Source organism: Vidua chalybeata, chromosome 3, assembly GCF_026979565.1.
Source record: "Vidua chalybeata isolate OUT-0048 chromosome 3, bVidCha1 merged haplotype, whole genome shotgun sequence".
NCBI lineage: Eukaryota > Metazoa > Chordata > Aves > Passeriformes > Viduidae > Vidua > Vidua chalybeata.
This window is the reverse complement of record NC_071532.1, coordinates 32,830,489-32,845,039: the sequence shown is the minus strand read 5'-3', so window position 1 is coordinate 32,845,039 and position 14,551 is coordinate 32,830,489. Positions and strand designations below refer to the sequence as shown.

The following is a 14,551-nucleotide window of genomic DNA, read 5'->3' as shown; positions in this document are numbered from 1 at the left end:
GGCCACTGGTGGCTTGTGGCAGCAGGAGGCAGCAGCTGATGTGAGCCACAGCCCTGCCTGGGGTGGGGAAGGGAAGCTGAGCTCCCCCAGCAGCACTGCCATGGGGTACCTGCCTCCTGCCCAGAGTTGTGTTGTCCTGCAAGAGGACAGAAGGAAAATGGTGTATGTCTCATGAGCTGTGCTGCCTCAGGTAGGTGGATGCTCTGTAGTTTCCTGCTTCAGGTGGAGGGATGCCTGGGACAGCCTTCCTGGGTGGCACAGAGAGCTGTGCTCAAACCCTTTCCCACCAACATGAGGCGTCTGATGTGAAGAGGAGCTCCGGTGGCAACTGTAGTGGGGCTAGTGCGGAGAAAGCTAAGGAAGCACACAGGGTGTTTTGGGGGATGTAAAGTCACAGGGGCAGCTGAGATGGTGGTGGCTGCATGCCAGGAGCCTGGGTGGCAGAGGGCTGAGGCTGTCTCCCCTGCCCTGAGGGCTGGCACATAGCCAGGGTCAAGTGCTCATCCAACAGCACAAGGTTGCAGAGGTGCCTGGGCTCCTCAGCCTGCAGGAGCTGGACAATGCAAGCACAATGGAGAAGTCTGGAGTGGCATGAGAGCAGAGGAATCCCCATGGCAAGAGAACAGAAGGTCTCACAATTGCGACAAGAGCTTGTTCTTCGCACACTGGCAGCACCTCACCATGATAGGCGACGAGCATCATTGGCGTGGAGGGAAACAGGGTGTGCTGTGACAGCACATCTGGCTGAGGGGGAGCAGCCCCAGCCTGGCCTCCTCCTTTGTGGTCCTTGGCACCTGCAGGTTACCAAGAAGACTTAGGTGAACACCCTACCATGTGTTGTCCAGCAGTTCTAACTCCCTTCCTCTATCACTGCCTCAGCCACAGGCACTCTCTCAAGCTGTGAAATAAATGGTGGAGTTTTTTTGCTGTGCACTGAAGCACCAAGCTTACTCTCCTTGCAGGGTGCCAGGCACTAGGAAATGCCCCCTGAGCACCCAGAGTCCCTGTGCTGGGTTGCATGGTGCTGAGCACAGAGGCCCCTCCATTCTGTCCATGAATGGCTGTCACTGGGAGGAATCACAGTCTATGGGGCATGGAGTGGAAACGATAGACCCCAGAAAAGCTCAGCATTCCATGCCAGCTGCCTCTAAGAGAGCAAACCTTTGTGGGGGAGAAGTCTTCTCTGGGAAGAAAAGGGGTTCATCAGGGAGAGGGGTTCTCTTGGGTTCAGGGGTGCTGTGGCTCAAACCTGCCTCTGCCAGGAACCTACTGCAGGCCTGGGCACGGGACACTGCTCACCACCTCAGTCCAGGTGTCTCCAGTGTATTTTCTTGGCTTACCAGCTCCTTCTCCCAGCACCCAGGTCAGTCATCAGTGATGCTGGAGAGCAGCTCCCAGTCAGGCTGACTAGACACAGGATGTTCTGCAGGGCTGGCAGGAGCTGGGCAGATGTGTGCCCCACAGGGAGATCCCTGCTGCCTTTGTCACTGCCCCCTCCTGAGCCGCAGGTTTGCTTTAAAGACCCTGGCTTCGTTTTATTACTTCCCCTCTCAAATTTCAGCTGGTTGAAAGGGCTATTTTTAGCAGCCTGCCTTCTAAAAATAGCCCTGAGCTGTTTGGAGTTGCGTCACAAGAGGTAATTCTCACCAGTGAGCAGCTTGGCCTCTGCACCCTAGGAGGGTACAAAAGGAGGCCAGGAGCAGCAGGGTCAGCAGGTTCAGCCACAGCCGGAGGCGAAGGAGGCAGCGGTTCCCTGCCAGCTCCAGGCCATCCCAGCCCCAGCAGCATGACCATCTTCTGCAGCCACTGCCATCGGCCACTGCAGGCAGAGATGAGCTGCCTGCCCGCGAGGGCCAAGCAGGCGCCCAGCGCCTCGAGGCCTTTCAGGTGAGCTTTCTCCCACCTCCTGCCCTCCCTCAGGGCTGGGATGGCCTCCCAGAACCCCGGGATAACTGGTGTAGGGTCTGATGGCCCTTGCAAGGTGCTGACACCAGCCTGGCACAGCGGGACTGCCAGCCAGCGCATGGGGAGGAGGTGCAGGAATTTGGAGGGGCAGAGGTATTTTGGGTGGTTTAGGAGGAAAGGCGTATAGTACTGGGCTGGGGTGCACATTCCAGCACTCGATGCAGTTTCCATCCTATTGGGGGTTCGTGGGGAGGTTGTGTCACATGGGCTCCCTACCAAAGTACAGGTCATTGTCCAACCTGGTGCCCAGCAGGAGAGCCACCAGCCATACCAGCAGCATGTGCCCCTGGGTAGGCTTTGCTCAAGCCTCTGCCTGTGCCCACAAGGTTTGCTCTCCTAGAGGCAGCAGCTGGCACAGATGCTGAGCATCTCCACTCCATATCCCCGAGCTCACAATTCTTCCCACAATGACAGGCAGGGAATGCTGCCCCTTCCCATCCTGGACATGTGTCCCAAGTGCCTGGCTTTGCAGGTCAACCAAGAGTGCTTCCAAGGCTCGCCGAGACCAGATCAATGTGGAGCTGCAGGCACTGCGCTCCCTGCTGCCCATCTCTGCACAGGAGAAGGAGCGACTCTCTTACCTCCACACCATGGCCCTGGTGTGCCTCCGGCTGCGGGGGGCTCAGCTGTTCCCTCCAGGTACGCTCAGCACTACTGTACTTCACACTTGCTTGGCTCTGTGTGGGGCACTGCCCCTGCCTCATCCAAGACAGCACTTCACCCTCATCCCCCTCCTTCCAGGCTTGGCTCCTCCTGCGGGACCGGCCCTTGGCACAGAACTACTCTCCCTGCTCCCGGGGTTTCTGCTTGTGCTCTCAGCAGACAGCAAGCTGGTCTACATCTCCGAGAACGTGGCTCAGGTCCTGGGCCTCTCCGTGGTAAGGCCTGCTCACTGGGCATTTGCAGTCACTGTCCCCGTACCCATCCTGGTGCCTTTATTGCCTGCACAGCACGCTGCCCCAGTAGATGCTGGGCTGTGGCTCCAGCAGGCTGTGCACCCGCAGTGCCAGCCAGGGCCCACTGAGATAGACACAGTCTCTGAGGGCAGCCCCCTCTTTGTCAGGTGGAGCTGCTTGCCCAGGGGGACACCGTCTTTGACATCCTGGATGGGCGAGTGGGAGAGGATGTGCACAAGAAGCTCCTCCTTGCTCGGGAGGAGCCTGGCAGGGGTAAGGGAGGCCTCTGCTGGCATCTCATGGATCTTGCCACCCTGCTCTGGTCCTTGGCTGTGATTAGAGAGCCAGGGCTAGCCCTGCTGGGAGCAGAGCGAGGGAACTCCTGACCCACTCTGAACGGTGTGTTTCCCTGCAGAAGTCACCTTTGTCAGCGAGATGCGCACGTCCAAGGCTTTCCGGTTACAGTATGGGGGGAATCGGGTCGTGGCAGTGTGCGGGCGCTTTGTGGCCCTGTGCTGGCCACCCTCCCCCTCCACCACAGCCTTCCTGGCCCTCTGCACACCCGTTGTGCAGTCCCCCGCAGATGGTGAAGCTGCTTCCCAGGATGACATATTCCAGAGCATGCATCTCCTGGACATGACGTTTATTGATGTCACGGAGAGGTGAGGGGTGCCTGCTTGCACCACAGCCCCAGCCGTACATCTCAGCTGGCAAGAATAATTTCCCTTCACCAAGCCTGCATGTGGGATGCAGGCTAGACACTGCATGAGCACTGAGACTCTCACAAACACATCCCAAACCTCTTCCCTCATTTACAACTTATTTCTGTACCTCTGTTGTTTCATTCTCCATCATGCAGCAGCTGCTCCTTGCTAACACGGTGCAGGCTCTGTACAGCACTCAGTGCCCGCTCCCCTTGTCTTCCCCAGTGTCACCTACCACCTAGGCTACCACCGGGAGGAGCTGGTCGGTCAGTCGTGGTACAGCCTCCTGCACCCTGAGGATGCTGACCTGGCAGCTGCCCAGCACAGGGCCGTGGGTGAGTGTCATACCCAGGAATGTGCGTGCTGTCCCCTGGCTCCATGGTCTGGTTATGCCTGAAACGTGGCTATCCAGGACAGCAGCGACAAAGGGAATTCAGCCCTCCCTGTTGTGACTCCCCGCTCCAAAAAGGATGAGGCGGGGAAGTGGTTACACACCCCATACACTGTCTATAAGTAGTTTCCAAGCTGGGGGTGGGCATCCTGCTTTGCCACGGTATACAGAAGAGGGACAAGCCCACCTGAGCCCCATCTCTTTGGGAGGGCAGAGCTGCTACGGACCCGACTGCTCTGTGTGGCTTCTGTCCCGCTGGGGCCAGACTAGTGACTGGCGGCAGAGCCCATCGGGGCAGCCTGTGGGCTATCCAGGCACCCTGGGGCCGTGCCCTGCTGCCGGCTCACGTAGTCCCTTCCCTTGCCCGCAGCGCTGGGGGCCGCGGCCGGGCCGGCAGCGGGGACCGCCGTGCTGCGAGTGCTGCGCAAGGACCGCGCCTGGACCTGGCTGCGCGTGTGGGCGCGGCAGGACGGCGGCTGCATCACCTGCACCTGCCGCTGCCTCAGGTGAGCGGGATCTCGGGGGGTGGGGGCTGCATCACCTGTACCCGCCGCTCAGCCAGGGCCCCCAGGCTGTCTCTTACCCCGTGTCCGCCGCAGGGAGGAGGAGGCGGCCCACCTTCGCGCCCAGCAGCCCCCCGCCGCCGCCCCGCCCGCGGGCCGGGATCTCGGCCGGCTGGCGGAGCAGCTCCGCGCCCTGGCCGACAGCCTCTCGCCGCCCGCCGCCGCCGCGCCCCGCCGCTGGCCTCGTCCCGAGGAAGCCGAGGACGATGCCTCTGTCTGCCTTGGGAACTATATGCCGCACCCTCCCCAGTTCCTTCGGTTTCCTTTCGAACAGAAAATAGGTTGCAACATTCCAAGTGTGCTCTCACAGGTGTCGAGCGTTCAGAGATGCTGACATCCCTTGGTCTGCCGGCTGTACCTTTCCTAATGCAGGCCACTGCGTGTAACCACATCTCCTTTCAGCCTGCTGGTCACTTCGAACAGCTGCAGCTGATCCAGTTGGAGGCCATGGCAAACCTTCGTTTCATACACTTAGTGCTTGTATTAGGAACTTAGTCTAGGCTGCGATAAATCTGGCATCGGGACGACTCAATCTAGCAGCGCAAAGGGATCCAGATCTTGCACTTAAAAACACTTATTAACTGCTTAGTTGGATATTGCCACGGCCTTTGTGTACGTGACCTATTCATCAGAAAGGAAGGATTTTTGTAAAAAACAAAACAAACAAACAAACAAACTAAACAAAAAAAAAAAAAGAGAAAACCAATAAACGCCGCTTTCCCACGTGACTGCCTCTGCCTGCGCGTGCTCCACTTCCGGTTCCGCCGGTGCCGCGCGGGCCGTTCCGGGGGCGTGGGGCCGGGTCCCGGGGGCGATGGGGCCACGCAGGGAGGGGCCGGGACGGGGATGGAGACAGGGACGAGGACGAGCCGCCGCCACAGAGAGCGAGGAAGAGGCGGCCGCGGAGCAGCCGCGCGGGAGGCTGGAGCCGGCGGAGGAGAGTTCTGGCTCCAGCGACGAGAGCGACGACGTTGGGAGCGTGGCGGGGACTGGCGGGAAAGGTGAGGGGACCCGGCGGGAGCGACTCCGGGAAAGGCGGCGGCCTCAGCTCGGGGCGCGGCTCCCGGCGCTCGTTCGGTGGGGAAACGAGCTGCCGAGTGGCTCGGTGCCCTCTCGTATTCCAGCTCCCGCATGCCTCCCTCGCCTGCCCAGCTGAGCAGCTCAGGATCACCAGCAGGGTTTGCGCTGGAGCTGGGTGGGAGGGCCCTGAAACAAACATGTGTAGGGGCCTCTTGTCCCCAGTCTCCTTCCCTGTGCGTGGAATCACAGAACCATAAAATAGTTTGCATTGGAAGGGACCTTAAAGATCACCCAGTTCACCCCCCTGCTGGGGCAGGGACACACCTCGCACTAGGCCAGGTTGCTGTGGAAGGTGTCACACATCTCGGGGACCATGCTCTGTGCCAGTTCAGATGTGGCACATCTGAGTGATGTGGCAGGAGCTCGAGAGGCTCTCACAGGACAGGAGAGTGGAAGAAGCGAGCAGTGTGTGGCTGTGGGCACAGCGTGGGCTGAGGGTCGCAGGGTGGGGGTTCTCATCCACAGCAGCGAACACAGTTTTGTTTCCTCATCTCAGAACAATCCAAGTGAGAATGAAAACCTTACAAAAATACAATTCCCTTGAAGGGAATTGTGAGGGAGTGGACACTGGTGTCAGCTGCAGGGCACAACACAGCGTGTCACAGGTGTGAGGAGTCACTGGTTGCCTTGTTAAAGGGTCTCCAGGGTGAGTCTGTGTGGGGCCGTGGGGGAGGCACATCTCTAGAGGTGAGCTTTTGGCAGTAGGATTTAGAGGTGGGCAGAATGCCTCACCATCTGTTGTAGACATTTTGTTTTCCTCTGGTGAGGAAATGGTGAGCAAAGCTCAGAGAGAGGATCACCGACAAGTACTCTTCCCACAGCTGGATGGGAATGGAACAGTAGTTTTGCTTTTGCCATCTGTCAGGGCCCTCTGTGATCTTGTTTCTGGAGCAGGAGGAATTATATGGAGTTCAGCACTGATTTTGTCTCAGCAGGGAACGACTGGGCAGATATCAGGTGTTTCTTTAGGCCATCTGTTCTTGCATCCTGGACACTGATGTGCTCTGCAGGATGTATAGCTCCCTGCAGGTTCAGCTGAGGAAGGCATAAGGGGTCCATGTGTCACAAGAGTCTGTAGGAGGAGAGGAAACACGAGGAGGCTGTGCTTGAGAGCAGGAAATGCCCCTGTTATCAGCAGGTAACAGTAGCTTATCAAGAGGTGCAAAAAGAAGGAAACAATCCACAGAATAATGGATGAAAGGAAAAAATGGCAGGAGGGAAAATTAAATGGACGACAGAGACAGCAGAAAACATGTAAGTTATATTCTAAGGGGAGAAGAAGGAATGAAAAAAATGGGGAAATTAAGTCCTCAAGAAAGAATGCAAGGAACAAGGAAAATAAGCTAATCCTGCCTTTTTAACCAGAACCTTTTCACTCACACAGTTGCCAAATCTGCTGCCCAGCAATGAATGCCTGCTGGGACCATTCACTTCTGTTCCAGAACAGGCTTCTTTTTTTTATAGTGATGTCCAGTGATGTTTTTATCACTGTGAGTGTTTCATTCAATCTCCTCCAAATAGGCAGTAGGATGTATTTTGTGGACTGATACTACCATGTGGAAATCATTTTCCCTGTTAGGTTTCAGGTAGTCAGGTTTGGTCTCCTGTACCAGTAATGAAATACTTTATCATGGAAACTCTGCATGCCTTTGCTTTGTCTGATTTATACCAAATCTCCTTTTGGCATCATTTTATATGGTGTCTTTATCTCATTTTCATTGAAGTCTTTGCTATTTAAACAGTATTGTTTTGGAATTTCAACCAAATGGAATATTGGAGTGAAAGTGATGGTGCCTTGTCTTCATCAAGTGCTGAGAGTATCTTCCACATCATAATTCCTTTCTTTTAATGCTTTCTTTGTCCTTTCTCTGTCCTTGTTCAGAATTCGGATAAGGGTGGGGGGTGCTCAGGGGAAGCAGTGCAATGAAATCATGCTGCATTCACGTTTCCTTTGTCCCTTGTGCAGCAGATTGGATAGTCACTGTTCCTGTATCCCACCTCAGAGCACTAATGAGCGTCATCAGAGCAGAGTTCCTGAGTACTCAGAACAAGCAAAATGAAAACACTTACTGAGGCAGCTCTTGGCTGTACCCATTATGTTTTCTGGATGATGAGAGTAGTTTCTGAAAGTCTTGGTTATTGCCAGGATGAGAGTGCTTGGGATGAGTCTATGCTCTGAGCCAGTGTGACTGACCTCATGTTGCTTCCTGAATTTGGCAGAGTACACACAAACCTTGCTCACAGGACAGTGTTTTGTGTTTCTGTGGGAAGGGTTTGGGAGTGAGTGGGCTGCAAGAGCAGCTTGGGGGGCACCTGGCATCCAGCCAAGGTATCACAGACAGGCAGTGATGGTCCCTGCTGGGCCACAGTTGGTGTGTTTTGTATTGCAGAGGCTCAGAAAGACCATGTGCCTGTCACTGCTCAGAGGTGCTGAGCAGGCAAACACCACCTAAGTCAGTTTGCCAAGGCTTTCCCTTCCAAAAGGGACACAGTGCAAACCCCTTCTTGCCCTTACACAAGAGTGGAATGAGTATATCCAAGTGCTGACTGAAGAAATGCTTTCAGTTGTTGGTTCTGAACACCTAGAAGTATAAATCTAGAATAAAGAATAGTATGATAATAGAGATGACAATATTTTTGCATTCTGGTTATGAGAAGCATTAAAGGTTAGTGACATTAAGGGATATTAAAGAAACATTAAAGTGGGAAAGTCAGGGCTGAAAGGTGACCTCTCAGAATTTGCAGTGCAGAGCTCCTACTGCTCTTTGTACCAGGTAAAAACTTTGTACTGGTCTTGTGTGTGCTGTTGAGTGGAGAGAGAAGCAAAGACACTCTGGGGAGAAGGGGAGGCTGCTCTGTTCTAGTAAGGGGTAAAGACTAAAGTGATCAGTGGGAGAGGAATCAGAGGCTGACAGATGCAGTGGTTTCTTTCTGCCATGCAGTTGTACAGGGATAGCACCACTATGCTTGTGTCACTGTGTCAAGCTCTGAGACATCCCTCTTGGTGGAGTTTGGGCGTGACAAGTGCCTTGAGAAGCTGTTCAGCTCAGGTATACCCTGTGCTCTCTTCCAGATCAATCTGACATGTCTTTTGAGGAACTCCTGCGGGTGCAGAGTGATGCAAGGATGAAAATGAGCAAGAAGGTGCCTGGTGGGAAGAAAACTGTGAAGCCTACCAAAGCTACACTGAAGCAGCAACAAGGCAAAAAGGGGTAAAGAGGCTCTTCTGTGATCAGAAAAATGTGTATGTGTGCTCTCTGCATTCCAGAAATTACACTGGGAGCTCCTCACAAGTAATGTTGCCTTGGAGCTGGCATAGATCTCCTTTAATGTACTGGACAATAATGCCTGTCGTTATAGTTTCATTTGGGAATGGTCTGGTGCTGTTTTCAGAGCTCTCAATATCCTGTTCTCTCCAAATCCCCAGCAACCACCTGTCACTTGACAGTTAAATTGGCACTCAATGCCTTTATACTCTCTGTATTAAGGCACTTGTAACCCTTGGCATGGTGTGCCTCTCAAGCTCTATGACAGTGTCCACTGTGACCTGAAACAATTGCCCTGCTGGTTCCTAAACCCCTTCCAGCTTATCAGTATCTTCTGCCTGGCTCTCACTGGCTGGAGTTACAGTCACAGACAATTGTTCTGGAATTCCATTCATCCTTCTGCTGCTGTCTCATCTGTGGCTTGTCTGTGTTCATTTTCCTTTTTTCCCTCTCTACAGTACTCGCCATCACAGACTTTTCCCTGTATTCAACACAACAAAAGCTATCATACCTTTTTACAGTTCTCCACAGGCCCCCACCGTAACAGCAATACCCTTACCCCTTATTTGCAGTATTTAGCTAGTTTTCAGTCCTCAGAGTGGCACTCAAGTGATTTGAATGGGTTTCCTCTGTTACGCTGGCACTCCCTAACTTTTTTCTGAGTCTCTGCTCAATGCATGAGCAGAGAACACAAAATACATCTCTCCTGCTGTAAAGAGTTGGTTAGGTTAATGTTTCTGCTTTACTTTTTACCCAAGACTCTGGGGGATTTTGTGTAGCACAACATCTTCTCTCAGTGTCTCTATTTCTGCCACACAGTTTGCATAATTCTGCTTTTGTTTAATTCCTCTAATCCTTTAAGTAATGTATTGCTGTAAATCCCACATGCTTTTTCTCATGTTTTTGTTATGGAAGTGAGCTTCTTAAAGAAAGGGCTTCAGGAAAATCCCCTGGCACTGAGCTGGCTTCAGCAGTGACTCCAGAGCATTGTGCAGGGTTGTGGCCTCAGCGGATGTGGGAATACACTGAACACTGCCCTAAGAGGGATTTGGAAAACTTGTGCCTGTGGGGTTGTGCTCCTGCCCCAGTGTCAATTGTGGCTGGCTGTGGGTGCTCTCAGCAGGTGTTACTCCTCAGCTTCTCTCTCACCTGTGAAAGGGCATGGAGAGCAGGAGAAGTGCCTAAGGTCTGGAGGGAAGCCAGTGTCATTTCCAGTTTTTAGAAAGGGCAAGAAGGGAGAACTTGGGAAACTACAGACCAGTCCTGGAAAGGTGATAGAGCACTTACTTCTGGAGGCCATCTCTAAGCATGTGGAAGAAAAGAAGGTTCTTGGGAGTGGTGTGTATGGATGCAGTGGATGTTGTGTGCCCTGACTTCAGCAAGGCTTTTGACACTGACTCCCTTAACATCCTCTTAGGCAAGTGTGGAAGGCTCAGGAAGTGTGGATTAGATGAATGACAGTGAGGTAGATTGAGAACTGGCTGAATAGCAGAGCTGAGAGGGTCATCATCAGTGGCACAGGATCCAGTTGGAGGCCTGTCACTGGTGGTGTCCCTGGGGGTCAGTACTGGGTCCAGTATTGTTCAACTCTTTAATCAGTGGGTAAAGGGGTAGGGTGTCCCTCAGCACGTTTGCTGACAGCATAAAGTTGGGAGGAGTAGCTGGTCCACAGAGGACTGTGCTGCCATTCCATGAGACCTGGACAGGCTGAGCAGCAAAGAACCTCCTGGAACTCAGCAACGACAAGTGCAGGGTCCTGCACCTGGGGAGGAACAACCCCAGCACAAGCACAGGCTGGGGTGACCTGCTGGGCAGAGCTCTGCAGAGAAGGACCTGGGGGTGCTGGTGGACAGCAACCTGTCCATGGGCCAGCAGTGCCCTGGGGGACAAGAAGGCCAATGGGATCCTGGGGTGCATTAAGAACTGCATTGCCAACAGGTCAGGGAGGTGATCCTGCCCCTCTACTCAGCCCTGGTGAGGCCAGTCTGGAGTGCTGTGCCCAGTTCTGGGATCCTCAGGACAAGAGAGACATGGAGCTCCTGGAGAGGGAGGGTCCAGTAGAGAGCAGGGAAAAAAAAAAATTAGGGGACTGGAGCATCTATCCTATGACAACAGGTTGAAGTAGCTGGGACTGTTTAGCCTGGAGAAAAGATGACTGAGAGGGGACCTTATCACTGGAAATATGTAGAGGGCAGGTGTCAAGAGGATGGGGCCGGGCTCTTTTCAGTGGCATCCAGTGACAAGACGAGGGGTAATATTGAAACACAGGGAGTTTCACCTGAATATGAGGAAAAACTTCTTTACTGTGAGGGTGACTGAACACTGGAACAAGCTACTCAGTGAGGTTGTGGAGTCTCCTTCTCTGGAGATATTTAAAACCCACCTGGATGCAATCCTGTGCAATGTGCTCCTAGGTAACTCTCCTTTAGGAAGGGTTCCTTCCACCCCCACCCATTCTGTGACTTCATGAGAGGAACAATCAGTACAACACATTTATTGATGCAGGTGGTGGGTTTTCACTTGATACAGTGGAGCTGTTCCAGGTTCTTTATATATATGGTTCTTTATATATATAAATATATGGTTCTTTTGAACCATATATTGATGTATTTGGTTGTTGTAGCCTTCTGTGGCTTTTGACTGAGTCACCTCTTTGCTTTATATAGGTATCATGGTAAGGATTGAGCTGGGAGAGTCTGTTGTGCAGTAATGTTCTTCTGAGGGTCCAAATGACCTCCCAGCATATTAGCTTGGGCCTCATTCTGACATTTGCTCCCCTTAAATAAATTTTTCTTGTTTTCAGGCCATTGGAGATGTCAGCCAAGAAGCCTGTACCTTTCCTGCGACAAGTCATCCCTGTTAGGAAGAAGGTGGGTGCTGCCCCTTTCCAGTTCAGGACTTCCCTTAGCACTGCTGACAGGGCATGCACTTGGGAATGGAGCTACTGCAGATGGCACAGGCTACTTCTGGAGGACCACTGGGGAGTGCAGACAGTGACAGTGTTTCCCTGGGGAGAACAATGGGTGGGTTGGAGCAGCTGCAGGTTAACTTGAGAGTTTGTGACCCAGGTGTTTCTAGAAGGTGCACTCACAGCCACCAATGACAGTTCCACTGCAAACCATGGTCATTGTTCACTACTAATCCCAGAAGTTCAGATGTCCATCTGCTTTCCAATCTGAATGTAACTTTTTACTTATCATTGCAGGATCATCAGAATATGATAATTTCCACTTTTAGAGACCTCTTTTTGTCCCACCCTTTTTGCATGACCTAACCCAGTTAATCTGTGAAAATCTAGAGAGGTTTGAGTTCCCAAATCTATATCACCTTGACAACACATATTCAGCCAGCTCTTGGTCAGGGAGTTGCAGGTGTTTGACAGCAGCACTCCTGCTGTTATTCCTGGATATTCCTGGGTGGCAGACTCGCATATGGAGATGTCTGTTGTGTGATAAACTTGATGCAGGCATGACTTTGGGGATGCCACCTTGACTGTTGTACTCAATCTTCGCCAACTGCAGATATTTCAGTGGTGGGAGCATAACATTGCTGGGGAAAAAAATTGGCTGATACATGAAAGGAGAGTGAGCAGGCTGTTAACAGGGTAACACTGGCTACAGCTCTTGCCTTCCCTGCTGACAGGTCCAGAGAGACCCTCGATTTGATGACCTGTCTGGAGAATATAAGCCTGAAATATTTATGAAGACATACAGCTTCCTGGAGAGCATCAAGAAGCAGGAGAAGGAGGTGATGCTCTGTGCATGTCCTTGCCTGGGGGAACCTTGCATGGCAGGGGCTACTTCTTCAAAGGCTTTTCACATTGGAGGTGACAGGCACACAGTCATGCAGCTTTCTGCTGTCTTCTTCAGATGGTTCAGAAGCAGCTGAAGAAATGCCGGAACATGGAACAGAAGGAGAAACTTCAGCGGCTCCTGAACCGTATGGTGAGTTCAGTGCAGCATCTCCTCTATGTGAGGCACCAGGAGAGAGAACGTGTGACCTGAGGTCTGCCTCGATGCTGACACAGGCCATCCTTTTTGTATAGACACAGCAGGAACAGGCACAGAAGAAACAGCAGAAGTTGAGAGAGAGGGAGCTGTCTTTGAAAAGACAACAGAGGGAATTGGCCAAGCAGGGAAAGAAACCTTTCTTCCTAAAGAAATGTAAGTACTCTGTGTGAGCATGCTTGCAGGAAGATCGAGTACTGCTGGCAGGAATTCAAGCACTGGGAAGCAAGGTGTCTATACTATTCCACACAGCTGTGGGGGAATTGTTCTAGTGCTGGTACTCAAGGGACAAGCTAAGCCTGGACCAGGGAGGGAGAGGTTAAAAGGGGCTGCTCTGTAGAGATGTTTTGGGCTTCAGTTTAAAACTTGACTTCCCTCTCCTCTACAGCTGAGAAGCGGAAATTGGAACTAGCTGAGAAGTATGCAGAGCTGAAGAGGAGCGGAAAGCTGGAGAGCTTCCTGAACAAGAAGAGGAAGAGGAATGCCATCAAAGACAAGCGCCATCTGCCCTCACAGAAGAATTTGTAACTGTTGGACAGTCATGCTGTTGTCTGGCACTGGCTCATTTGGCCTTGGCCAGGCCTGGAGGATGGTTATCCCTCTTCCCAGGATCTGCCTTCCACTGTACAGTGATGCTGTAAGGCAGCAGAGCAGGGTCTGAACTGAAGGAACTAATGGGTTTTTTTGTAGCTGAAATATCTGCTTTGCTTGTGGTTTAGCTAATGCCTGGGTGGTGACAAGTGTGTCATGCTGATGGTGATGACAGCTGTCTTTGCTCTTGCACCTGCTCATTTCTAACTCTAGCAAGGAAAGCGTGAGTCCTGCCCTGCACTGCTGACTTTACTCCAGGTTCTTTCAGACTTCCACTGAGGCAGAAAAGGATGTGGGACGATCCCTGCTCAGAGCAGCAACCCTTATCAGATTGCCCAAGGCTGCTTTGGTGGGATCTCGTAATGTCCAAGGACAGATGACTTCACCTCTTTTGGCCTCTGCTGTACTGCTTCAGGTTCTCAAGATGGAACTTTTTGTTTCCTCATCCAGGAAACCTGCCTGGTGTTAGTCCATAATAATTGTTTTGTTCTCAGTGAAGTGCCTGGCTCTGTCTTCTAAGCAGCTTTGTCACAGGTCTGAGGGGTGGGTGGGAAAGGGGCACTCTAAGGTCTCCCCAAAGTCTTTTCTTCCTAAGGGTGAATGAATCCTGTTTCCTCAGCCCTTCCTAGCAGTGCTCCAGCCTCTGACACCTTTCACATACTCAACTGGAGTCAGCCCAGTCAACCAACAGTTATCTTTTGGTGGCCCAGCATGGATCAGTATCTGGAAGTAGTCTCGCAAGAGATGAGTAAAGGTGAGAGGATCACTCCATGTGGGCTGCTCCTGGTGATACAGATCTAGGTGTGACTGGCCTTCCTCATACACAGGGCCTGCTGTGATTGCTCAGGTATTGCTGCTTAGCATCGCTCCTTCAGAGCAGCTTGGTTTCTCAGGGTCATCTCCACAGGGTTATTAGTGCTTCTAGGAAACTGATGAAATATGTACCTGAAATATGTACACTGTCAGCCTGTTACAGTCAAAGGTGTTTGACCTTAGGGGAGTGAGTGCCTCTCTCCAATATCCCACCAGCCCTCTTGCTTTTTTCCTTTTTTCCCCTGTCTGCCATGGCTGTGCTGACAAGGGCATGG

At 52.5% G+C, this 14,551-nt stretch overlaps 2 protein-coding genes across 2 annotated transcripts; both read left to right on the top strand.

The window, feature by feature from the left end:
• The first annotated feature begins 5 nt into the window (after positions 1-5).
• NPAS4 (neuronal PAS domain protein 4) lies at positions 6-5,196 on the top strand. Its single transcript, XM_053937617.1, has 8 exons — positions 6-1,887; positions 2,438-2,604; positions 2,707-2,843; positions 3,029-3,134; positions 3,277-3,523; positions 3,791-3,900; positions 4,327-4,462; positions 4,556-5,196. Exons 1-8 carry the CDS (start codon positions 1,787-1,789, stop codon positions 4,851-4,853), a joined length of 1,302 nt encoding a protein of 433 aa, XP_053793592.1. The 5' UTR covers positions 6-1,786; the 3' UTR covers positions 4,854-5,196.
• A 126-nt stretch (positions 5,197-5,322) lies between these two features.
• Positions 5,323-13,961, top strand: RRP36 (ribosomal RNA processing 36). Its single transcript, XM_053937624.1, has 7 exons — positions 5,323-5,520; positions 8,673-8,811; positions 11,669-11,735; positions 12,508-12,612; positions 12,735-12,809; positions 12,911-13,028; positions 13,261-13,961. Exons 1-7 carry the CDS (start codon positions 5,334-5,336, stop codon positions 13,398-13,400), a joined length of 831 nt encoding a protein of 276 aa, XP_053793599.1. The 5' UTR covers positions 5,323-5,333; the 3' UTR covers positions 13,401-13,961.
• Positions 13,962-14,551: the final 590 nt, after the last annotated feature.

What these genes read in the sequence shown, in the direction of transcription:
- RRP36 (XM_053937624.1), top strand. Translation starts at nt 5,334, where the DNA reads ATGGGGCCACGCAGGGAGGGGCCGGGACGGGGATGGAGACAGGGACGA. An exon ending in CAGCAACAAGGCAAAAAGGG is followed by an intron (nt 8,812 to 11,668) that starts GTAAAGAGGCTC and finishes TCTTGTTTTCAG; the next exon opens with GCCATTGGAGATGTCAGCCA. An exon ending in TCATCCCTGTTAGGAAGAAG is followed by an intron (nt 11,736 to 12,507) that starts GTGGGTGCTGCC and finishes CCCTGCTGACAG; the next exon opens with GTCCAGAGAGACCCTCGATT.
- NPAS4 (XM_053937617.1), top strand. Translation starts at nt 1,787, where the DNA reads ATGACCATCTTCTGCAGCCACTGCCATCGGCCACTGCAGGCAGAGATG. An exon ending in TCGGGAGGAGCCTGGCAGGG is followed by an intron (nt 3,135 to 3,276) that starts GTAAGGGAGGCC and finishes GTTTCCCTGCAG; the next exon opens with AAGTCACCTTTGTCAGCGAG. An exon ending in TGCCCAGCACAGGGCCGTGG is followed by an intron (nt 3,901 to 4,326) that starts GTGAGTGTCATA and finishes CCTTGCCCGCAG; the next exon opens with CGCTGGGGGCCGCGGCCGGG.